Source organism: Acanthisitta chloris, unplaced genomic scaffold (genome assembly GCF_000695815.1).
Source record: "Acanthisitta chloris isolate BGI_N310 unplaced genomic scaffold, ASM69581v1 scaffold10393, whole genome shotgun sequence".
NCBI lineage: Eukaryota > Metazoa > Chordata > Aves > Passeriformes > Acanthisittidae > Acanthisitta > Acanthisitta chloris.
Genome location: NW_008666573.1, coordinates 12,125 through 35,632, shown reverse-complemented (window position 1 = coordinate 35,632; position 23,508 = coordinate 12,125). Strand labels below are relative to the sequence as shown.

Here is a 23,508-nt window from a genome sequence, read left to right as displayed (position 1 = left end):
GGGTAAGGAAAGATAATTTCTTAATTTGTGTCTGTGGACTCACTGAGAGGTCTGCAGCTCACCAGAGACCCCCAGACAGTGCAGAAATATAATTTTCCTCATGTAAGGTTGTCAAGTGAAGGTCAAGGCCCTTCAGTTCACATGCGATAGACTGAGGCATTAAAAATGACACTTCAGTGCAGGATAAGTAAAGTTGTCCTCATTTACTCATTTGAACAACAGTGATCTAAAAGTTCATAAAAGGATTCCCGATTGTGTATGTATGTGTGCATGTCTGATGTACATAAAAGATGCAGTAAAGAATATATTGAAAGAAGATATTGAAAAGAAATTCAGCAAAATTCCATGATGTATTTTTACACAAGACAGCTGTGTGTCAGGTCTCTTTAGCTTTATGTTAATTTCTGACAAGTGGCTTCAAATTTCCTTATGCAAGAATCTTGTTCTTTCAGCTATTCTGTAAAACTTCTCTTTTAAGGCGAGGCATCAACGTTACTCTTTTCTCCTCTTTCCCCATACATCTGCATCAGACAGATTATACTTGTCAGCAAGACAGCTAAAGTCATTGCTTTTCAGACTTGTGCAATGTAATACATTCTCCTGCTTGACTCTCATTTTAAATAAAACTTTGTTCTTCATCTACTCAGAGACCAGGAAAAGGTCAATTTGGCTGCAAAAGGACATGGTCTGGGATCAAACGGGGTGGGGAGAGGCTTGTAGAATGGATACAGCTCCACATTTGAGTTTCTATTCACTGTCATCTTCCATCGTTTGGGGTTTTCTGGGTCTAGCCTTAATCTGAGCAGCTCATTTTGATTTGGAGTGTTTCATACGTTAATTGGTATCTCACTGCTTTAATGTCTTCATTCAAACAGTTTCTCTGATCATGGCACGGAAAGGGAAGTCTGATGCTATACACAGTTTTACATGAAAAAAAGGAAGTTTATGTGATTATGGTAATAGTTCATAAAAAGTAGCAGACAAAGAATGATTTAGAATTCATTTATTCATAACAGCAGAAGTTAATATTCTTGCCTGTAAAAGAGTTTCAGACATTAATCTTTTCTTCTGAATTTCTGCTATTCTGCAGAGCTAGTTTGTAATGCCTCACTATTACCATTGCCCTAACTTCATTATTTTTGTGTCATTTTTAGTCTATTCAAAATGCTGTTTTTCCTTAAATAAATAATGCCGATTCCATTAAGATGGTATCAAAGCTGTCTTCCATCTTTCCTGCCAATTTGTGTAAGTACTTGAACAGAACACTGAATTCTGGTCTCTGTTTTGCAGCTAAGCATTTTAATGGTACAGAATAAATAATTCCCTACAACTGAAGGTTTAGGATGTAAGCAGCTTAGCATATCTTTTCATAATTTGAGATTTTCTTGTTAATGGTGCACGTTTACTTTGGGAATAGGACAATAACTTGTATGCATGTCTGTTTATATATATATATAATTTGTATGATTTCAGTAGAATACTGACTTTTCTTTTTTTTTTTTTTTTTTTTGCCCTGGATGAACCTCCTCTGTTTCTTCAGTATATGTCTTCTTTAAGATGCTTTAAACCTCCCTAAATGTAATCTTGAACTGAGCTCATAAAAGGCTGGCAACAGCTTCAAATACTTAACTAATTACTTGGGACCAAATTTTGTACTCCCTTGGTCTGACTTTGTTGAAAGCCTTGCAGTTGGAAGCAGAAAAAAATTGGCATGTAGCCATGAGAGAATTGAAGAGTGGAGACGATAGGCACAGTGATTCAGATTAATCTCTATGTTAACTTCACTGAAGCAATACATCTGGAGCGTATTAAAATAATTTTGCTGTGTGATCTGTCAGTTCTGTGCTATCATTCCAGAGGGCAGTTCTTTAAAGCCCTTTCCTCCAGGTTAAATGAATTTAGTGATGGCAAAATGACAGATCACAGGGGATGCTTTTCCTTCGAGATGTCTGTAGGGGGAATCTCCTGCTTTTCGTGTTAGGTCCAAAGATTTTCATGATTTTATTGGGGAGTTGAAAATCTAGGAAATATTGCATGCAATAAAATTTCCAGATGACAACAGGAACAGAGAGATGCTACGGAAATAGGAGTATAGAGAAAACAGGAAATTTCAGAATCAGATCTGGCCGTTTGCCTTTTTCTTAATACGGCATATTGGCTGATAAGTATCCTATCCCATACATGCCTCTGTGTGTGTGTGTGTCTGTGTGTGTGTGTGTGTGTGTGTGTGTGTGTGTGCATGCACAAGGATAGAAATTACATAGTTCTCTTTCTTGTTAAATGTTGGTGATGTCTAGTGAGCCTCTTGCACACTCATACAACCACAGAGGTGTGTAGCTGGAGAAGGGTCTTTGCCCTTTGGGTCAAAGAGAGGTTGGATGGGACTGCCTGTTAGGGCCATCCAGATCTACAGGTGTGTACCCCAGCTTCCCTGTCAACTTCTACAGTTTTGTAAACTTGCCTACTTTAAGCTGGTTTTGTTTATGGCTTTGTTGAGTTTATGGCTGGGGAGCATTGCCTGGAGAGCTTTAAGGGAAGTGACCTTTTGGTTCCATTCATTGTCACACGCAGACTGAGGAGCAGAAACAAATAAGCTGCTGGCATCATAGAAACGATTTGAAGCGGTTTTGAGTTACAGGCCAAAAAACCCCGAAGACATGAACTCCTGACCTTGAAATTTATGTGCACTTGGCTATTCACTGTAGGAGAGTATTGTCTTCTTTCTGGGTCTGTTAGGTTCACTCAGTCACCTAAAGTTAGGTGTACACTTTTCAATCTGAAAAAGGTCAAATGTTGTAACTAAAAAGTGGGGAAAGTTCAGTTAAAAAAATACACTTTGTCACAAAAGAGACATCTTTCCAGAATACGAGAAAACACCTCCATCAACAACATGCATGTTTGTTCTGCACATCATCATTCCTGTGATGACATCTAGTGCCTAATTTCTTCCCTGTTTTTCTTGAATAGATAGGGAGACTGGCATTCCTCCTGCTGGGACAGCCCCCAAAGAGGCCATCAGAAATAACAGAAAGAGGAAACACTTAATTGAGCTGATCAACACTTGTCTAAAAGACAGAAACAGCATGGCTACCAGCCGTTTATCTGAGGTTTATGTTGGCATCCTCAGTCTCTGCCCCTGGCTCACCAGCAGCAAGTGGTATTGCAGAACAGCTGTGCCAGGGCTGTGAAGCTGTTGTCATCTAAGCATGTCTGGTTTCCCAGCAGTGGCAGAAGATAGCGCCAGGCGTTTTATTTTCCATTTCCTCCTTGTCTGGAGCAATTTTCCCACAGAAGCCTCTCCAGGCAGACAGCTGTCCAGTGCCTTTTGCACAACAACATGCCCAGGGTCAAAGGAATTTCTCTGTATGGCAGAGGAGTTGGTGAAGAGCTATGGTCATCCCAACAGGAATACAGAAGACCTTGCAGAAATGCGGGAGCAGTGAGAATGCAGCAGTATCTGCAAACTTTTTCTCCTTGAAATGGGTATAGCTTGGCTGAGTTCATCCTGTGGCTGTGGGCTTGCTCCAACCAACAGCAAGGCTGGAAAATATATGCCTGTTAATTAGTGGAGAGAATAAAATATTTTCTGAAGTAATGCATATTTATACACGGTTCCATGTTGCTAAGCACGGCTCAAGGAAAATAAGTAAATCAACCAATGAAGGCATATGAATTTAATCTTACGTGGGTAAAATTCTTACAAGATTAGATGTCTTTTTTAACAGTGAGTGCACTATCATAGTACCTCTACAATCATGGTATGGCTTGCCAGGATGAAAGCTGAGTCTTATTGCTGACCTGAATGTTGCAGACCCAAAAACTTTAAGCTTCTTAGCTTATGGGTGGAAATGCTTTATTCTTAGATTTTTTGGCAAAGGATGTGTGTTGTGTCTCTCGCTCTTCCCATCCCATCCCATCTTGTCTTTTGGAGTTACTGATTTCCTGGTGACCCTCAAAGGCATGCAGGTACATTTCCTAGCTAGGGCATGAGCATGGTGGCAGCAGATCAGCTCCTTGGAGAAGAAGCAGCAAGGACTGTCTGCATTATAGATTATAGGGATAAATGTCCCTTCCCTTTGCAGCACATGTCCCAGTTTGCATGACATTTTCAGTATGGGATGCTTATGTCAAGTGAAGAGGGTGTAGTATTTGGGGTTTTATTCCACAAATGCTTATTAATACAGGATGTGCTGTAATCAACAGGGTCCTGCTGATGCTTGGTGGCCAAGCAGTGAGACATGCCAGCTTCATGAGCCCAGCAGCCCATCAAATAAGGCAGTTTTCAAGCAAAAGATAAAGGTACCAGCAGTCTCACAGCTGTGTCAGAGTCCAGGTTTGGTGTGGCAACCCATGTCTTCATTCTTTCTATCTGCACTTCAAACATATTGTGACCTTTTCATTTTGGGGGAAAGAAGACAAAGACTGTCCTCAACCCAAGCAAATCCTGAGTGCATTTCTTTGTTCAGGCTCCAGCTTCTTGTAATTAAATGACAAATGACTCATAAAATTGCCCACATACAATTCTGCAAACAAACACAGGAATGTGTTGCATTATTAATCTTGTCGAGTTTCAGTGTTTAAGGTTTTGGGGTTTCTTTTCCCTGTTTGTTTGTTTTGTTTTTGGTGGGTTTTTTTGTTGTTGTTTTGTTTTGTTTTATATAGCTGGCATGGGAAAAGCTGTGGGAGATTTGGGAACAAACTATGAGCTTTGTAGTTGTGCTTGTGCAGCATGAGTTCTGGTTTGCATTAACTTGGGTACAATGTGACACTGGAGGGTGAATTTCTGAGACGTGATTCAATCTGTCCTTCTTCCTGTAATCTAACTTCTGTAGTACTCCAGCACCAACAAGAATCACTACTTGTCCTGCCTATTCCTTATAAGTAAACCCCACAAAAAGATGACAAATGCCATGCTCACTCCCTATGGCAGCTACAGAGTGGAGAGATAAAATGGAAGTCATGGCTGACTGAAAAGTTTAAATGTAGTACCTGGTTACTATATGCCTCTGGCGAAGCAGTAGTACCAGTGGATATAAGATTTTAAAATAGCCAAAGACATGCATGTATCAATGACAGAGTCAACAACACATTTACAAGAGAAATAAAAATTATAAAGATAGTTTTTGCTCTAGTGGATTAGAAGCCTGAAAAGAATGAGATGGCTCCAGTGCAAGGTGTGTTTGTGGGTGTCCTGTTACACCACTGTAATCTGATTATAAATATCTGTATGATTTTGTATTTGCTGTCTTAAAGTGGCTATGTTGACTAAAAAAACAGACATGCTGGGAGAAGGAGGTTGGGAGCCTTCCTCTTTGCGGTGACTGAACTCTATTGTGCATTGCTTCTCTGTTTAGTCCTTTGAGAAGGAGCATGAGAGCTTTGGGACAGCGCAGTCTGCTGGCACTACTGTTGTAATTGAAGTGTGTGTTTGCATAGTGGTCAGCAGAATGAGACCCATGGAAGCTGCTAGAAGAGAAATGTAGCTGCACATATATAAACAGCCCAGTTTGGGTGAATTACTGGCAACCATGGACATCTTGCTGAAACAAAATGACCTTGATAATCTAGGTGTTTATACCCAACTATGGGTAACATGTGTCATTACTGGGGAAAAATAAGGAAGCATTGGCTCTGAATTACATATCTTTTGGGAAAAGAAACATCAAACCAAGCTAAACAGTCAATTTGCAACTGCTTTATGGTAGAGAGGAAAAAAATACCCCTAAGAGCTGCTCTCTGACAAGCTTAGTGAACTGGTTTCTCTCATGTATCTCTTGATGCATCCCTGCTTCCTACAGCCATTCACTTCGATGCAGTTGGCTTGCTATCTTCTAGAAATATCACAGAGAGCCAGCCTTAGCAATTCTTCGCCAGCTGGTCCCTGCTTCAGGTTACTGGAGGTGGGACCTGCTACACCAGTCAGACAGAAATAATTCGGTAACATTGATGAAATCTGCCCATAAATTAGAGCAAGACATGAAGATACAGGTACAATGACTGTGCAGTAAAAACTGAGGACAGTGTGTTATTAAACTCAAGTAGGAAAGAATGGCAAGAAACTACATGTGCATGTGTGTGTAATGCTTTTAAAGAAAAGTCTTCAAGCTGTGCAAGAGACAGCTATAACAGGTCTCTGCTGCAGTTCTGCAGTTACAGACTTGGCATTCTTGCTGTTGCTGAAACTGGCACAATTTCACTTTATCAAATCAGGAAGGAGAAAGAATAGGTGTTGATGTGAATGCAGCCACCGGCTGGTGGCGATGTGACAGGACAGTGGCATTGAACTGTTCTTTGCAAAATTTTTTCTATTTGTTTTTTGGTTTTTGTTGCATTTCTACCATGGCAGAGGCACAGGAAGCCTGGCATTTAGCTTACTGAACCACTGTCACATGGAGCTTGCTAGGTAGGCAGCTGTAACTGTAGATGCATAGCAGTGGGACTCCTCCACAGGCACTTTGACACAGTCAAGCAAGGACTGGACTTCATGGTTTCTTACCCTGACAGATTAAGGCATTTGCAATGGAGGACAGAGGAGGGGTGTTAACAGTCTGTACACACTTATACTGAACTGGTCATCCAGGTGCTGTTTACATTTGAAGTCATGAATTTTAATGGGCAGCTGTGTAATGCTTTCCACAGCTGCCTGTAGATTTCTCTCTTCCCTGGTTTTCAAGAAATGTGCTCATCTCCACTGCCTCAGGGAAGCAGCACTTATACTCCATGCAGAGTTAATTATTTGCCAAGGAATCCAGTAGGTCTTTGCCTCAATAACACATAAATGACAAGAGGAAAAAAAGGCTATTTGGAGATAGAGGCACAATGCTAGCCTGGCTTCAGAGAACTCTGAGTAGCTGGAGGACTGTTGTTCTCAGCTGGATTTGCGTTACATCACTCTGTTGTTTCATAGGAACTCACTGTGTAATACAAGACTGAAGGAAGATGTGCATGCCATTGTCTTGTCCCATTTTCCAGCACTAGTAATAGAGGACAATATCTTTACCTACACACTGCCTCTGATAATTGTTTCATGCTCCACCCTCCTTCCTTTCCCCTTTTCCAGCTACAAATCTTCACAGTTTACCAGGTGACTCCAGTAAAGGTATAGCTATAGCAGGAGGCATACAGTTGTTGAGTCAGGCCCACCAGCCCTACAGCACCTTCTTGCTATTACTGGGCTGACAAGTGAGGAAGGCCTGGGGCCCAAATGTGGTTGTGCTACTGTCTTGCATTCCACCATGGTGGAGAGCATGGGGACAAACTCCTGTGGAATAGTGATGCTGAATCTTGAATTTGGGATTGCTTTAAGTCCACTTCTGTATTTGTTCACTGTCAATAATCAGATGGTGCACTTTTTCCCCCTCATTTTTTTCTTCTTCTGCATGACTTGTGGTCTTTCTGTCCTCACTGAATTTAGGGCTGGTATGTACAAGTGCTGCCTTGATGTTCCCTTGTACTATTCAACCCATTTACCACCCTCACTCCCTTTTATGCACATGTGGGACATAGTCTGTATCTTTCCACATGCAATCTCTCACTGCTGGTATCACTTAAAAGACAAGGGGAGACAGAGTGTCAGAAGTCTTTGTTAATCATCCACTGCTAACCATTCACAATATAAATAACTGATGATTTGTCCCCACATGCTACATTGCTTCACAGCAAGGAGCAAATAGATGAACAAGTTCCTCCATAACACACAGGCACAGCAACAGCTGAGGGAGAGGGGAGGGTGCCAGAAATGGCCAGACAAGTGCATCACTCCAAGTGTGTTCAGGCATTGCCACCTCCCAGCAGGGCTAGGGTGAGGGCATGCCTCTGCCTCCCTGCACAACCCAGCTGAGCAGGCCTGCTTGCAGATGGGCTCTTTATCAAACTTGCAATGCTGACTGTGGTGATTTCAGGGGTGAAAATCTTGGGTATTTCTCATTGTCTGATTAAAAGTTCCCCATTTGCAAAGTGTTACAAACAGGGAGAGATTGTACCAGGGCTGTTAAGTAGTTTGAGCAGGTCTTTATGGGAATAGGTGCATGACCTCCTGTGCTCCAAAAAAGCTCAATGATTTTGTAAATTTGAGCCCTCACCAAATGTGTAATTACACTGTTTTCCTTCAGTGAAAATCCTGCTTAGCATGTTATCACCTGCCCCTTATTTTTACCCAGCCTCCCTAACTTCATCCTGAAGTTTCCTATCCCTTAACTCTACCATGTCAATTACTTGTGGAGCTACACCAACAAGTGGCATTTCTGATACAAGTCAATCTAAAAATAAAGATGACCAAATCCAGGCAGCCAAAAGACAAAAGCCCCTCGGTATCAGTTGATGGTGCAGTCCCACAAGTGGGAAGGTGCAACAGTTAGGCCAGATTTGCTATGCAGGTAAACAACCACAGCAGAACAGTGTAAGTCAGTCACTGACTGATGCCTCCAAGGTAGGTACCTATGTGAAGAGTTGCCTACCTTTTTGCCTTTGTTGATTGTTATTCAAATTCACGTTCAGATACATCCAGCTTTTGCTTTCCTGAGAACTTCAGCATGCAGCAAAAACTAAATGAAAGACTAAGAAATCCCTGTTTTTATTTCAGAATACCTGGAACAGTTGTCTGCACCTTTGAAGGAGGCTCCATGTGATATAATGTTACCTAAATCCTGCATAGCTAACACCTGTAAGGCAGAAAGTCTGGGTTAGCTGATATTGACTCCTGACACCTCTAACCTTCCAGGTCCAGCACAATATTGCTGTAAAGCACTATCTTGGACAGACTTAAGTGTAATAACAACATACATATTTTTCAAGTTTCCTGCTAGTCCTGAATAGCTTCAACAGCAGCCCAGACATCAGTGGGCTTATCTGTCCTGTCAGGTGCCTTTCAGTCTCAAAAGGAAAATTTCAGTCTTCCACAACAATCACAGTAACTCAGTATATATGCAGACTATGCACAGCATCAGCATTTTCATAAAGCATGTAAATATCAAAGGATTGTTGTAAAAAAAATATTCTGTAAAAATGCCTTTAATTAAAAAAATTAATCAATTTATTTCACAATATCTTATATTCTCATTGTAAACTTTTATTATGTAATAGTGAAGTAAAAATAATCAAGTAACACCAGAAAGTGACAGTGACATTCACTCAGAAAAGAAGAGAAGAAATATTCCTCAAGTTTTGTTGTATCAGATATCACTTTTAAAGAGAGAGAGACAGAAAGATATATCTGTCGTTTAGGTAAATTGAGTACTATCACTCACTGATTCATAGAGATTTGTGCAATTTCTTTATAGCTAATATCCCCATGAACTTACTAATTGCACAGGTAGAGATAACAATTTCACTGCAACACAACTAAAGTGACAAAATACCTAAGCATAACTATGGTTAACTTCTACACAAGCTGGTCTTGTAGAAAAATGTTTCTTAAAAACAAACCAAAAAATAAGTCTTCTTCATGTTTGGTCACATTTGAAACATGGTCTATTGCACTCAGTATCTTTTAATAGCATGTGGCTTCTGAAGTGTCTTGCACTGGACACCCAAGACTAAACTACCAAAAGTCACTGGTTATTATTTAACAAATAGACCATAAACTTAGCAAAAAGAAAAAAAAATACCGTAACTAGTAACTCCTACATTTGTTTATAGTCCTGTCTTTACGAAATATATTTCACACTTTCTCACTTAAATTGCTAACACATTTTATTTGCTAGAGAAAAAAATACCACTGCATCTCTAAGAAAACCTTGTCCACACAACAATTAAACACATATACTCTAACCAGTCATATGCAATAAATATATCCAACTCTGAATCTTACTCTTAATATTCTTCTATATTCCTCTAAAATCTCTATATCTTTCAGACACCATCTCTCCTAGACTCATGAGACTCCTGAGATATATGTAAATGTCGTAGAGTAGCTGCTTGTGAGTAGTAAGTGATAGAAATTTTGATATTGATGATATTTAAAATGAGATTTAAAATGAGATTGGACAAGCAAAGCATAAAGGCAAAAACAGAATCAGAAGTTGATTACATTATTTGGTATTATTATTACTATACTTCCAGCTGAATAGAGATGCATGGTGCATTACAAAGGAGTGATAAGACAAATATCTTTTCCTGAGATGCCCACAGGCATTGAAACAGGACAAATACCAAGATTTTGGGGCAGACAAAAATAATCTTGATGTCCACATGCCTGTTTTAAAACATTTGAGCTAGAGGTGAAATTTAACTTTAGAGGTGATAATATGTGGTGAATTCTCACAGATGCTTTTCAAAAAAGGGTTTGAAAAATGATAGAAAAGATTGCTGCACAAAACACAAGGAGCTTTGGTATACCCAAAGAGCCACATGGGAAGGATATGTCTGGGGAAGGGTGAAACAGCACAGAGAAAGATAGGTGCTGCTCCACCACTGGTGTCTTTTCAGGAATGCAGTTATGGAATTTATCTTAAAATCCAGAATCATCAGGTGCTGATGTGCTTTCTTCCAAGATGAGAGCAAGCCCCTGAGTTCCCAGGTTTCACCAAAAAAACCCACAACTCCCTGAGGAATAGCTGGGTTCCACACACAAGATGAGGAACAAGAGAAACTGATCATATTTAAAGGAGGTGATGATGTTAGAAAGTAACAACTTCCAGTTTCCCTCAGCAGCTTTACTGCTGAGAAGAATATGATTTGGTTTTAAAGGGGCTTAGGGGTAAAATCAAACATGCTGTCAGTCAAAGCAACTGACACACTTTCACAGTGAGAAATGTTTATGCTATTCTTCCTTGAGGAGGGGAAAGGCTGGATCTACTCAATGCATTTGACAGACAAGAATATTAATAAGAAGAATCTAAATTCCAATCCACATTCCAATACAGAAGAAGAAGAGGGTTCAATGACATGAAATAGGTTTTACAGGTCTACAAAATGTAATGGCAATAAAGCAGTAAAGAAAATGAAATGAAATATAGCAAAAGCATAAGCATCTTTTCTGACATGCTTGCTGCTCACTTCAAGGCCTCTACATTTTCAACACACTCTTTTGAGGCTGGGTATTTTGCAGAAGGCAAGAAAAGGTAACCCTACGGATACAAGGCTCAGCTCTGAGCTTTGCAGTGTGAAAATGGAGGTACAAAAATCAAGGTCGCTTGGTTTCGGAAGCTTAAGTGCTTCTCAGAGGGTGCTGGCTGGAGATAAGGAAGATGCTGTTCTTCATGCTGTTAGTGGGAAATGTCGTAATAGTAGTTACGTAATCTCATCTCCACCGCAACAAATCCTGGTCGGTCATCAACACTGTGGAAAGATGACAAGTATCACTGCGTTGGAAGGAGAAAGATGTAGAGGTGCATGGACCTCAGCAGAGCTCATTTAGAGCTGCTCGCAGCATTTTAAGGCTACCAAAATGACGCTACAAAATTAATACCAAGTGGCAAATGTCACTATAGAGCACCCACTCAGAGGTATCATGCCTGTTACTTTGTCATTGAGGAAGATACTGCAAGAAAGAAATGGTAAATCAGCTCCATTTTATTTTCTACTTCACTTACTTTAGTAATCCAGAGAAATAATATTTGCACTGCAATATCTACCTTATAATGGTTACTACAGTCACAGAGAGTGGCTTCAAACCACTGAGAGGAGCCTACTCAACACACTATATGACGGTATGGTCCTTCTTTCTTCTATATCTGCAAATGTTTCTTGATTTGGAGAACACAATTGAACTGACAGTAAGACCTTACAACATTACATTACACATTGACATAATTACTCTGCCTGACTTAAGCCTTCTTTTTAGAATATTTCTATATTTCAGTACAAAAAGTAAAAAGCAGCATGCTTTTTGATATGCTTATTAATCACAACAAGACACGATCTCTTTCACTGTAGAGCTTATTACAACATTATGTGAGTCAAACCAAAAGGTAGGATTTATTTTATGGCTGTACATTCTTTCTAGAGTACTAGGTGTAATAAAGCTAATAAAGAAGCAAAATGGCTAAAAGCCAAGTACCACAGCTCCTTAAATAGAGACCTTTGTTGGGCGCACATGTTCTCTAAATGGTGAAATAGAAGACTAAGTGACATTGCAGTCACTTTGGGTGCTTTATGGAGACCTTCCTACAGCTAAAAGAAACATCAACAAAATAGTTTAAAATGATAAATAATAAAGAAGTTTTAATAAATTTTTGCAATATGCTAATTAAAAAAATCAGGTAGGTTTTTTCCATCGGTGTTTAATAATTCTCACTTTTGAATTGTTATCAATCAGAAAAAAAAATTCTGAAATATTAGGTACAATCTGAAAAGATGTTGTGCCTCTCACTCATAGGAAATGGATCCAACCTGAGTATATTCAGAAATGAGAGATGAGAAAAGTAGGTCAAAACACTTAACTATTGAGGAATGGAATAAATAGTTTGGCAACATGACTTCAAAATGTCATGGAAATGAAATAAATGAAATAAAGTCTTGGAAATGAAAATTTAACAAAATACAATCCAAAATGAAGCAAAAATATTTGCTTAATTTCAAACTTTCTTTTCAAAATATGTCAGACTGACCTTTTTGTGGAATTACTTGTTTTATATGTTATCCTATGTTTTATAGATAACTGTTCCAATAAACTGTTGTGCAGAATCAGCTTCTTCTAGTACACTCCATAACTCAAATGATTTTCGCCTGAAAATGCAACTGACTCTTTAGTTTGTAGGATGGTTGTAAGCTAAACACCAGTGGAAACTATGTATTTTGAAGTACCTCCCCTTCTCCCCCTTTCTGACTGTTAAACTTGTAGATTAAAATGTACTTCTATAAAAAGAGCATCACACCACACTCACTTGTATGTCCAACACAATTTCATTAGACCATAGACTTCCATTGGACAGCCTTCAGGACGTTCCATTCGTTCTCCCCTTTCAATCATCTGTGCAACTTCACCACCTTTCATTCCCTGGAAGAGGATGACCAGAACAGGTTGCAAATGATACAGTACACATGCTAGTATAAATCAAATAGAGGTCTGGGATTGACTTTTGTGCTATCCTTTGACTTGTTGCAACAACTCTTTTTAGGTAGGAAAGGCATTGGTTCAAATTTACTCTGAACCTTTACAGAAAACAAAAAATGGCCAGATACAACCACTCACCTTATATGGTTTTTGCCCATAAGAGAAAGCTTCCCACATTAAAACCCCAAAGCTCCAGACATCACTTTTGCTAGAAAATTTGTAGAAATTCATGCATTCCGGAGCATACCACTTGACTGGCCATTTTCCATGACTTTGTGCCTACAATAAGTCATAACAGAAAGGCAAAATAAGCAGGCTTGGAGACAATGATAAGCAGTAAACACCAACAGAATGCATATAAGCAAGATCTGCATACATTTGTACTAAGTACCAAAATATTTCTTATGGAGTTAGCACTAGAGAGAATGGGTCTTCAGCTTCTTCAGGTTCTTCAAAAGTGCTACAAAATTGTTCGTAATCTTCCACTTACAAAACAATACACTGAAAGGAAATCTGTGGCAAAGCAAAGCTCAGCTAAATGACCTGGAGTCATACTTCTAGAGACATTTAATTTAAAGCTGCTCTTTAAAATCAGGATTTTTCATTTAGCCTCTCCACAGAGGGTAAGAGATACATTTCCATATACTTGAAATTTATGCTCTGTTTCAAACCACAGTGACTTCCTTGTGCAAAGCATAGTTTCATTAAATTATGACATAAAACTGCATTATGACCATTCAAGTGTCAAGCCATCCCAGCCCAGATCTAGTGATAAAACCCCACTGTAGCCTGTGGAGTTGAAAAGGGAATGGACCTTTGATACTAATTCTCAAGACTCTGAGACTGAGATTGACAAGCAACTCTGGCTAGACTAGTGGCAGTGATTTAAGATGCCTTTTCTGGCAGCAGTTACTATTCCCATAGGAAGATCATCAGAAGGGAGTATGTGCTTGCTCCTCGACTGCAGTGTTTCATGGTCTGTCTTATTAGTTTTAAACAACTGATGAAAGGGAATAGGCAGAAGAAAGAAATAATTTGAACTGCAAAATCAATATATTTGAAAAAAAAGGTTGCACCCATGATTACAGCCTTTGCCTCTCATGGATGCTTTAAGCTTATTAAATGTGGCAATTATTTCAATCCCTTTAGCTCTACAGAGGTCCAATGAATTTAAAACCAAGCAAAACAAATTCTGTTTAGACTAATTTATTAGTTACCAGTGGTATACTTCCCAAAACGTCCCCTAATTCAGTTCTATTAGTCAATAATACAGTGTGATAGGCCACATTTTCCTTGGACATGGTGCGAATCATTCTGCAACAAAGATATATTTACTTCTGTGTATCTCATTTCCACCATAAATTTCAACCTTCTCATGACAATTTTACCAAAACTAAATGAAAATAAGCAAGTAAAGAAGGGACGAGCTTTTTCCTCTCTACACATCTCTTCATGTTGATCACGTATTTTGAAAACTGGTATTCTAATAATGAATGACACATAATATTTCTAATTTTTCCCTTGCAAACCAAACTGCATTTCAACTGAAAATAACCTTATTAAGCTATGCTACTACACAGCTTTTGTGTCTTGTTCAAACCTTACCTTATAATAATTTTCATCAGCACTAAGAGCTTTAGAAAGTCCAAAGTCACTAATTTTGGCATAATGTTGAGTGACTAATAGCACATTCCTTGCAGCCAGATCCCTATGAACAAAGTTATTCTCCTCCAGGTATTTCATCCCCATGGAAACCTGATGCACCAGCTCTGTTATATTCTTCTCTGTGACATGTCTGAAAATCATAATTGAATTTTTAAGAGGTCAGTAGTTCATTTTCATGACATTTCGTGGAGTTCAAGTACAAATCTTTACTATGAACTACCCCACATCACACTGGGAACCTGATCCACTTATGTTTAGCTAAGCTCCAATTAGAACAAGCAGCCCAAGCTGCCTGTCCTGAGCAAATGATGTGTGATCTCATCAATAAATGAGCAATTGAAGGACATGTGAAATTTATTTCATTTATTCAAAACGCACCATTTCAGAAGAAGCATTTGATGGTTAGGAGACATGTACAAGATAATCATGTTCCAGTGAAGAGTAACTACAATCAGTAATTATGACATGTCAATTTACTGTCATCTGTAACGAAAATGTAAAAGAAAGGACCTGTATCCTATGAAATGGAATCAAAGCTTACATACCTATTTTTTTGCAAAAATCTGTTCAATGGCCCAAGTTCAGCCATTTCCATTACTAACATCCAGGCCTCAGCTTCACATATGCCTATCATTCGGACAATATATGGGTTATCCAGTTGCTGCATTACATTTGCTTCTCTCAGTAATTCATCCTTTATGGCTGGATCATTACTCTCATTCTTAAGAATTTTTACAGCCACTGGCTTGGCACCCCTGCAAAAAAAGAATTCAGTTCTGGGACTAGTTGCTGAAAAATTTGTATGCTAATGGACACAATCTTCATCCGATGTTTCTGTGAATATAGTACAAATTGTGACAGAAGACAGAGCTGATATTCAGAGGAGAAAAAACCCCAATCATAATAGGAACAAATGCTCAGAAGACAGCTAAGCAAAAAAGCAAGAATGAAAAGAACCTGAGAAAATTACAAATTGTAATAAAAATGTTTTAAGAATCCTGAAGACAAATCTACTGGACAAAATTTTCTTGGGCATCTCAGCAAGGATGGTATAAAGCTTTTCTGGCAAGAAAAGCTATAAAAAGCTTCATAAGCACTGAAGTGTTTGGGGAGTGAGACTAGAATATGCAGCATTGCAAGGCCCAAGGCAGTGCTCTGAAATCCCGAGAAACTAAGCCTACTTCCGCAACCTTCAGCTCATACAGCTAAATGAAAGAGTGACTGATGAGATCAACAGAGCACAAATGTGAAACAAGATTAAAAAATACGTGAGTTGGGATCAGAGCCCTTCAAATCCCTGCAGACTATACTGGAAAAATAAAAATCCTTCCTGCCTCTGAAAACTTTGGTTAAAAAAATGCCTCCAGCTTCAAGTGATGAGAGTGTACACATGACCAGTCTATGCATATGAACAACATACTGATATCATTTTACTATGAAAATGCATGAACAATCAGGTATAAACAGGGTCTGTTCCTACTGATGTTACATGATGGAAGACATTATGACATGTTCTGCCTTCTTGAAAATCAACATTTCAGCTTAATAAAACTGCTATTTATCATTATAGCCAAAAATGTCTATACTACAGGTAAACTGTCTACAGCACTATACACATCTCAAAGAGATGTCATGAAGATTGGAAATACTACATAGCATGGCCACCCATACAAACTATGGAGGAAGGTAGTGGACTTCACACACTACTATCCCTGTCAGGAGAGAAAATAGTCATAAGGAGCACTTCCCCACTTTACAGAAAAAATGAGTGCATAAATGTATGTACAAAGAGAAAAACTGTTGAATATTAGTCCAAATTACTTAGGTACAGTCGGTCACCCCAAAAGACATGCAACGATTGCTGACGCTCCAAAAAATAAAGGCTAGAGCTTTTGTAGATTAGACTCCATGTAAATAGGATGAAACACTTACTTTTTCATCTTGTAGAACCCTTTCTTTACAGTACCAAAGTTGCCAGAGCCAAGTTCGCCTTCCTCTAATGTCAACAATTTCCTATCAAGAGTGACATTTTTTGGTTTAATTTCATCTGGATCAGCATATGGACTTTCATAGACCTCAGTATCCATGGGTAAGGCCTCTCTTTGATCACCTGCAGTTCAAACAATATAAAAATTAGACACAATGTTAGACATTTTTGCTTCCACAGCTAATATATTCACCTTTTCTATGTTCAGGATCATCAGTGTGCCTGACTTATAAGGGCATTATAAAGAAACCACATACAGTCATCTACACGCACTTTAGAACACACCAAAAGACAGTGACCTCCACCAGGTGACATGTTGCAATGTCAAACTAGGAGGTTCCCTGACAGAAGGAGGGTTAAAAGTTAATCTGTCTCCTTAGTACTTCCATTAGGTACATAAGAGAATTCTTCACTCAGAATGATGCCTTTTATGTACTTCATTCCTAGGCACCCAACTTTAGTTGCATTTTACTTGGTGCTATGGACGCAACAGGGCATAATCCTTTTCATGGAATCCAAGCTTTTAGAGTCAAGGAAGTAATAATATTTCAGTTCAATATGGAAAAGGGTTTCTGCTAAATTACTTTTGTTACAGATGGTGACACCTGGCAGTTTCAGCTTGAGCTAAGAGGCTTGAGTTATGACAGCAGCTATACCAACACACAGCATGGTGTGAAATATTTGTAAAAAAAAAGAAACATGGGTTGAGGAGAGATCTCTGCCACAAAGAAGAAAATTGTATTAATGATATAAATTACTCTGCCTACCTCTTTCTGCTCCTGTAAGGCCTCTCTTTCTTTGCAGCACATATGGATTAAAAGGTGCTTCATCAGGTGGAAGCTGAAGGTGTAGCACACAAACACAGTTTTTCTGTTTAACAATGAATAGGTAAGTCAAAAGTACTTTCTCCCCCAAAGATGATGGCATAATGAGACACATAAGTGAGAATCAGAAAGTAAGAAAGGAATCAAAAAAAGCTTATTTCATTCTGGAATTTATTGCTAGAGGAAATATGCAGGCCAAATAAAACATACACTGCTAAAGCATAAAAAGATATTGCAAATATTTCAGAGCAATAGATTTGAGAGAATGAACTGTACTGGGTCATGCACAAATCTTATTCTGCAGATATTAAATTTACATGCTTTTTTCAAATATGCCTTTAACATGAGTAGCCATCAGGATTTCTTTTTTATCTCTCTTTCCTCCCTCTCCAAGTTATCTCTTCCCATATCTGGGCCATAGAGAAATTGCTAGCACAAATGAGAACAAAAAAACCGTTCCCCGTTTCTCTTGTGGATTTTATAGAGTGACTGCACTTTAAAGAAGTGGAAGAAGCTGGGGTAAAAAGTTATTATTTTAATAGGATTCTGTTACATCATGGACAAATATCATGAAAACCTGGCTGCTAATGGCTTGGATGGGTGGACTCTTCAATGGGTGAAAAACTGGCTTGATGGCCAGGCCCAGAGAGCTGTGGTGAATGGAGCTCAATCCAATTGGTGGCTGGTCACTAGTGGTGTTCCCACAGGGCTCAGTATTGTGGCCAGTTCTGTTTAACATCTTTCCTGAAGATCTTGATATGGATATTGAGTGCACCCTCAGTAAATTTACAGATGACACTAAGTTGGGTGGGAGTGTCAATCTGCCTGAGGATTGGAAAGCTCTACAGAAAGACCTGGAATGACTCCATCAATGGGCTAAGGACAACTGCATGAGGTTTAATAAGGTGAACAGCAGCATCCTGCTCTTGGGTTGCGGCAACCTTACACAGTGCTACAGGCTGGGGGAAGAGTGACTTGAGAGCTGTTCAGCACAAAGGAGGTGCTGGCTGACAGATGACTCAATATGAGCCAACAGTGTGCCCAGGTGACCAAGAAGGCCAATGGCATCTTGGCCTATATCAAGAATAGTGTGGCCAGCAGGACTAGGGAAGTGATCCGACACCCTGTACTTGGCATTGGTGAAGCAACACCTCAAGAACTGTGTTCAGTTTTGGGCCCCTCACTTGAAAAAGAATACTAAGGTCCTGGAACATGTCCAGCAAAGGGCAACAAGGCTCATAAAAGGTCTAGAGAACATATCTTATAAGGAATGGCTGAAGGAGCTGGGCTTGTTTAGTCTCAAGAAGAGGAAGCTCAGGAGAGACATCATTGTTCTCTACCACTACCTGAAAGGAGGTTGTAGTGAGGTGGGGGTTGGTCTGCCATGCCTATAGCGAGTGGACTAGAGGAAATGGCCTTAAGCTGAGACAGGGGAGATTAAGCATATTTTTTTATAAAAAAATTTTCACTATTATCATAGTCAGGCACTGGAATAGGTTGCCCAGGGAGGTGGTAGAGTCACTATCCCTAGAAGTATCTAAGATGCATCTGGATCTGGCACTGGGTGATATGGTTTAAGTTTTAAGGGTTACAGTGGTAGACCTAGGTTGACAGTTGGATTGGGTGATCTTAAACGCCTTAAGCTGAGACAGGGGAGATTAAGCATATTTTTTTATAAAAAAATTTTCACTATTATCATAGTCAGGCACTGGAATAGGTTGCCCAGGGAGGTGGTAGAGTCACTATCCCTAGAAGTATCTAAGATGCATCTGGATCTGGCACTGGGTGATATGGTTTAAGTTTTAAGGGTTACAGTGGTAGACCTAGGTTGACAGTTGGATTGGGTGATCTTAAACTTCTCTTTCAACCTTGATGATTCTATGATTCTATGACCAGATACTAGGCCAGTCTGTCTGCTCTGAGAAGGGAGAAAATGACCTAATTTTTACTGTAATTGAGCATTTGGTTCAAATACAATCCCTTTGCCTTTACTCTTGTCAGAGAAATAATATGGAGTACACAAACCATCCCAGCAGAAATATGGTGTGTTCTGGAGCTCCTTGGCTGAAGGATGAATCTGGCACAATAAAGTATAGATGAGAAAACCTTCTAATCTGCTCTTTTCTGTCTGTGAGCTGTCAAGAATATGGAATTACCAAACTTATTTCTGCAATTTAGTCCCCTTTCCTTCTCAATGTAGAATTTTACTCTACTTAAGAATGACCTCACTCTCCTAAGAGAGTGTTTTAAAACAAAAGATTCAAACATTGACACGAGTTTGCTCAGCTCAGATAGCACATGCAAAACACTGGATAGGAATATTTTGCAAATATTTCAGTATATAACTCTTCTTCTTAATAAATGCAGGTTTTAGTAGCATATGCTCCTGCCTGAAACCTTGTGGTTTTCCAGTAAAGAGAAACAAAGGAAGGTGTCCCTGCGGGAGTTGGAATGAGATGACCTTTAAGGTCCCTTCCAACCTAAACCATTCTATGAGGTTTTCTGGGGCGAATTATTGGATGTAATAGAAGTTTTATCACTTGGAAACTGCATTTAGTAGGGAAAACACCTGACCTGGGCACTACAGACCTTTAAATCATAATGAAGTCGTCTGCCCAGCTAGATCAAGTTGAAAAGGTTTAATTATGCCGATTTTACAGCAAACCACGAGTAGGAGGCAAACTCTCGGCAAGATTCTGGCCTAGCAGGATGAGCACAGTGACATCAGGCATGATATGGGTAGTGTTTCTGATTTGAATTGCTCAGTCTTGGGAACAGTGTTGAAAGGCCATCTGCTGTGAAGGCAAGCCACAAAAGCCCTGAGACAGTTCTGGGATAGATCAGGCAACAAACTGATTGACTTACCAATCACAAGAACGGAGGAGGCACATGAGTGTATTAAATAAGATCTTCAGCTCTAATTTTATTTTTCTAGACTGATGCACCTTTCCTGCTTTGCATGTTAAGAACTCTGTTTCCAAGACCTGTGCCACTCTATTTCACATATGTCATTCACTAACCCAAAACCCCCATGAAGACTGGAACTCAATCATAGGCCTCTCAAGAAGAAGGTAGTTTCACTGTGAATGCTTTGGAGAGCTGCTCATAGTTTTTTCCAACACTATGTAAGGATTGTCTAGGAAAATGTTTATGTTTGGTCAAAAATATTAATCACCTTTTGCAAAGCAAAACCAAATCACATGGAATTATACTTAGTGATACCATAGTGATTTTATTTTGTGCATTTCATAGATCATAAATTGCCTCAGAACATGTCAAGAATGTTTAAGGGCTTTTATTTTACAGCTAGTTACTAATAAGAAATAATTGTAGTCCCACTGGATAGCTTCCTGGATATATTCTTTCTTTCAGCATTAACAATAATTATACTTTAAAAGTGAGATAATTTTACATTCCAAAAGGTATTTGAAGTCAATGAACCGAGTGGATACAAAGCAATATGAACTGACAATAATATCTGTTGTTAGACAGATATGATTACAAAGGAAACAGGTGCAAATTGCCACATTATATAGATTTTATGGAAGTCTCTAACACATTTTGACCAAGGGGTCCAAAAGTAGTGAAACAAAAAAAAGGATAAAACCATGGTGAGTATCTAAGAAAGAAACTGAGATGATGACACTTCAGTGGCAGTTTCCAGGATTCTGGAAATAAAGTTATGAAATACTTAGAAAGGACAAAATTACAGTTTCAAAAGATACTTTTGTGTAGTTTACTATTAAAATAATCTTTCTGATAGAAATACAGATTTCAGAAAATGAATCTCTCTGGAACTCCTTTGCTTTTTGAAATCATTGATAAGACTATCAATTTCCCTCTGTTTACTGTGGGAGTACTTCAACTGTGCATAAAAAAGTGTGATGGGAATTCTTGAAGCCAAGCCTTGAAATGTCCCATATCACACCCCTCACTTCAAACACTGAAGCCTTTTCTGTAGTCACAGTTAGATGAAGTCACACAGGTGTAGCTGTAGCTCCAAGACAGTTAAATATTTCTGACCCCTAAGTCAGAATTTACAAACTGGCATACTTCAAACTGCACAAATATAATTAATGTACTCCAACTTCATACATGTCAAGTATCCCATGAAGAAGAGCTGGCAAACATACAGCTCTGGACAAGAAACAGCTGAGTGCTCAAATGGGACATATAGAGATCTTTCTGCTATTTGCAATTCAAGAATAAAATAAACGAATCAGAAAGCATTGGATGCTCTTGTTCAGGAACAACATTTAAAAAAATGAGTGCATCAATCCCTTGCTTGTAAATAGAACTTTGCAGCCGTGAATTGGAAATGACACAGTGACAGCAAATAAAACAACGTGGGTTCTTTTTCTCAGAGAGCTGCTCATGTCTAAGTAGAATGATGATATTTTCTATATCATTAGTGTTAACTTGGTTAACTAATATAAATGTATGTGTGGAATGCTATTTCTTATTGTTGCAGATTGATTAAATAGCTTAATAATATCTTTTTCATTAATTCCTTCCTTTCTGGAAGGAAATGGGAGACCTGGCTACACTGGGTATGGAGAAGGCTGAGGTTCTCAATGACTTCTATGCCTCAGCCTTCAATCACAAGTACTCCAGCCATGCCACTCAAGTCAAGAAAGGCAAATGCAGTCACTGGAAGCATGAAGCTCAAGCCCACTGTAGAAGAGAATCAGATTCAAGATCATCTAAGGAACCTGAAAGTACACAAATCCATGGAAGCTGATGCAATTCATCTGTGGGTCCTGAGAGAATTGGCAGATGAAGTTGCTAAACCATTATCCATCATTTTTGAAAAATTGTGGCAGTCACATCAAGTGCCAGAGAACTGGACAAAGGGAAATATAACTCCCATTTTTAAAGAGGGGAAAGTGGAAGACCTGGGGAACTGCAGACCAGTCAGTCTCACCTCTGTGCCAGGCAAGTTTATGGAGCACATTCTCCTGGAAACTATGCTAAGGGACGTGGAAAACAAAGAGGTGACTGGTAAAGGCCAACATAGCTTTACGAAAGGGAAATCATACCTAACAAATCTAATGACCTTCTATAACAGGGCTACAGCACTGGTGCACAGCAGCAGTGCAAATGACATCATCTACCTGGACTTATGCAAAGCATTTCTCACCATCCCACATGACATCCTTGTCCCCAAATTGGAAAGATACAGATTTGATGGATGGCAGATAAAGAACTGTCTGGATGGCTGTATGAAAAGTGTTGTGATCAATGGCTAATTGTCCACATGGAGACCAGTGACAAGTGGTGTCCCTCAGGAGTTAGTGCTAGGGCCAATACTATTCAACATCTTTGCTGGCAACACGGACATTGGGATCAAGTGCACTTCTAGCAAGTTCACTGAGGACACCAAGCTGTGTGGGGCAGTCAACAGGCTGGAGGAAAGCAATGCCACCCACAGAGACCTTAACAGGCTTGAGAGGTGGACCAATGCAAAGCTCATGAAGTTCAACAAAGCAAAGTGCAAGATCCTACACGTGGGTGTCAGAGTAACCCCAAGCATACCTACAGAATGGGCAGAGATTTGATAGAGAATAGACCTGTGGAGAAGGACTTGGGGGCGATGGTTGGCGAAAAACTCACCATGAGCCAGCAGGATGCGCTCACAGCCCAGAAAGCCAACCAAATACAGGGCTGCATCAAAAGGAGCGTGGGCAGCAGGTCAAAGGAGGTGATTCCCCCCTCTCTACTCTGCTCTTGTGAGACCCGTATCTGGCGTACTGTGCACAGTTCTGGTGTCCCCAACATAAGAAGGACATGGAACTGTTGGAGCAAGTCAAGATGAGGGCCACGAAGTTGATAAGAGGACCAGAGCACCTCATTACAAAGACAGGCTGGGAAAGTTGAGGCTGTTTAGCCTGGAGAAGAGAAGGTTGCATAGCAACATTCCAGGCTCTGAAGAGGGCCTACAGGGAAGATAGAGAGGTACTCTTCATCAGGAACTGTAGTGATAGAACAAGGAATAATGGGTACAAACTGAAAGGGGGAAAATTGAAATCAGATATTAG

The 23,508-nt window shown here is 39.4% G+C and overlaps 1 protein-coding gene across 1 annotated transcript in view; it reads right to left on the bottom strand.

Annotated features, from left to right (window-relative positions):
- Positions 1-11,204: 11,204 nt before the first annotated feature.
- The window catches only part of SYK (spleen tyrosine kinase), a gene marked incomplete at its 5' end in the record, with an annotated part of 21,763 nt that continues 9,459 nt past the window's right edge, over positions 11,205-23,508 (bottom strand). Inside the window, 7 exons of the mRNA XM_009072180.1 lie at positions 11,205-11,277; positions 12,825-12,937; positions 13,133-13,273; positions 14,600-14,789; positions 15,205-15,414; positions 16,592-16,769; positions 17,414-17,486. Coding sequence (XP_009070428.1) covers positions 11,205-11,277; positions 12,825-12,937; positions 13,133-13,273; positions 14,600-14,789; positions 15,205-15,414; positions 16,592-16,769; positions 17,414-17,486 — 978 coding nt within the window. The remainder of the gene's footprint in view (positions 11,278-12,824; positions 12,938-13,132; positions 13,274-14,599; positions 14,790-15,204; positions 15,415-16,591; positions 16,770-17,413; positions 17,487-23,508) is intronic.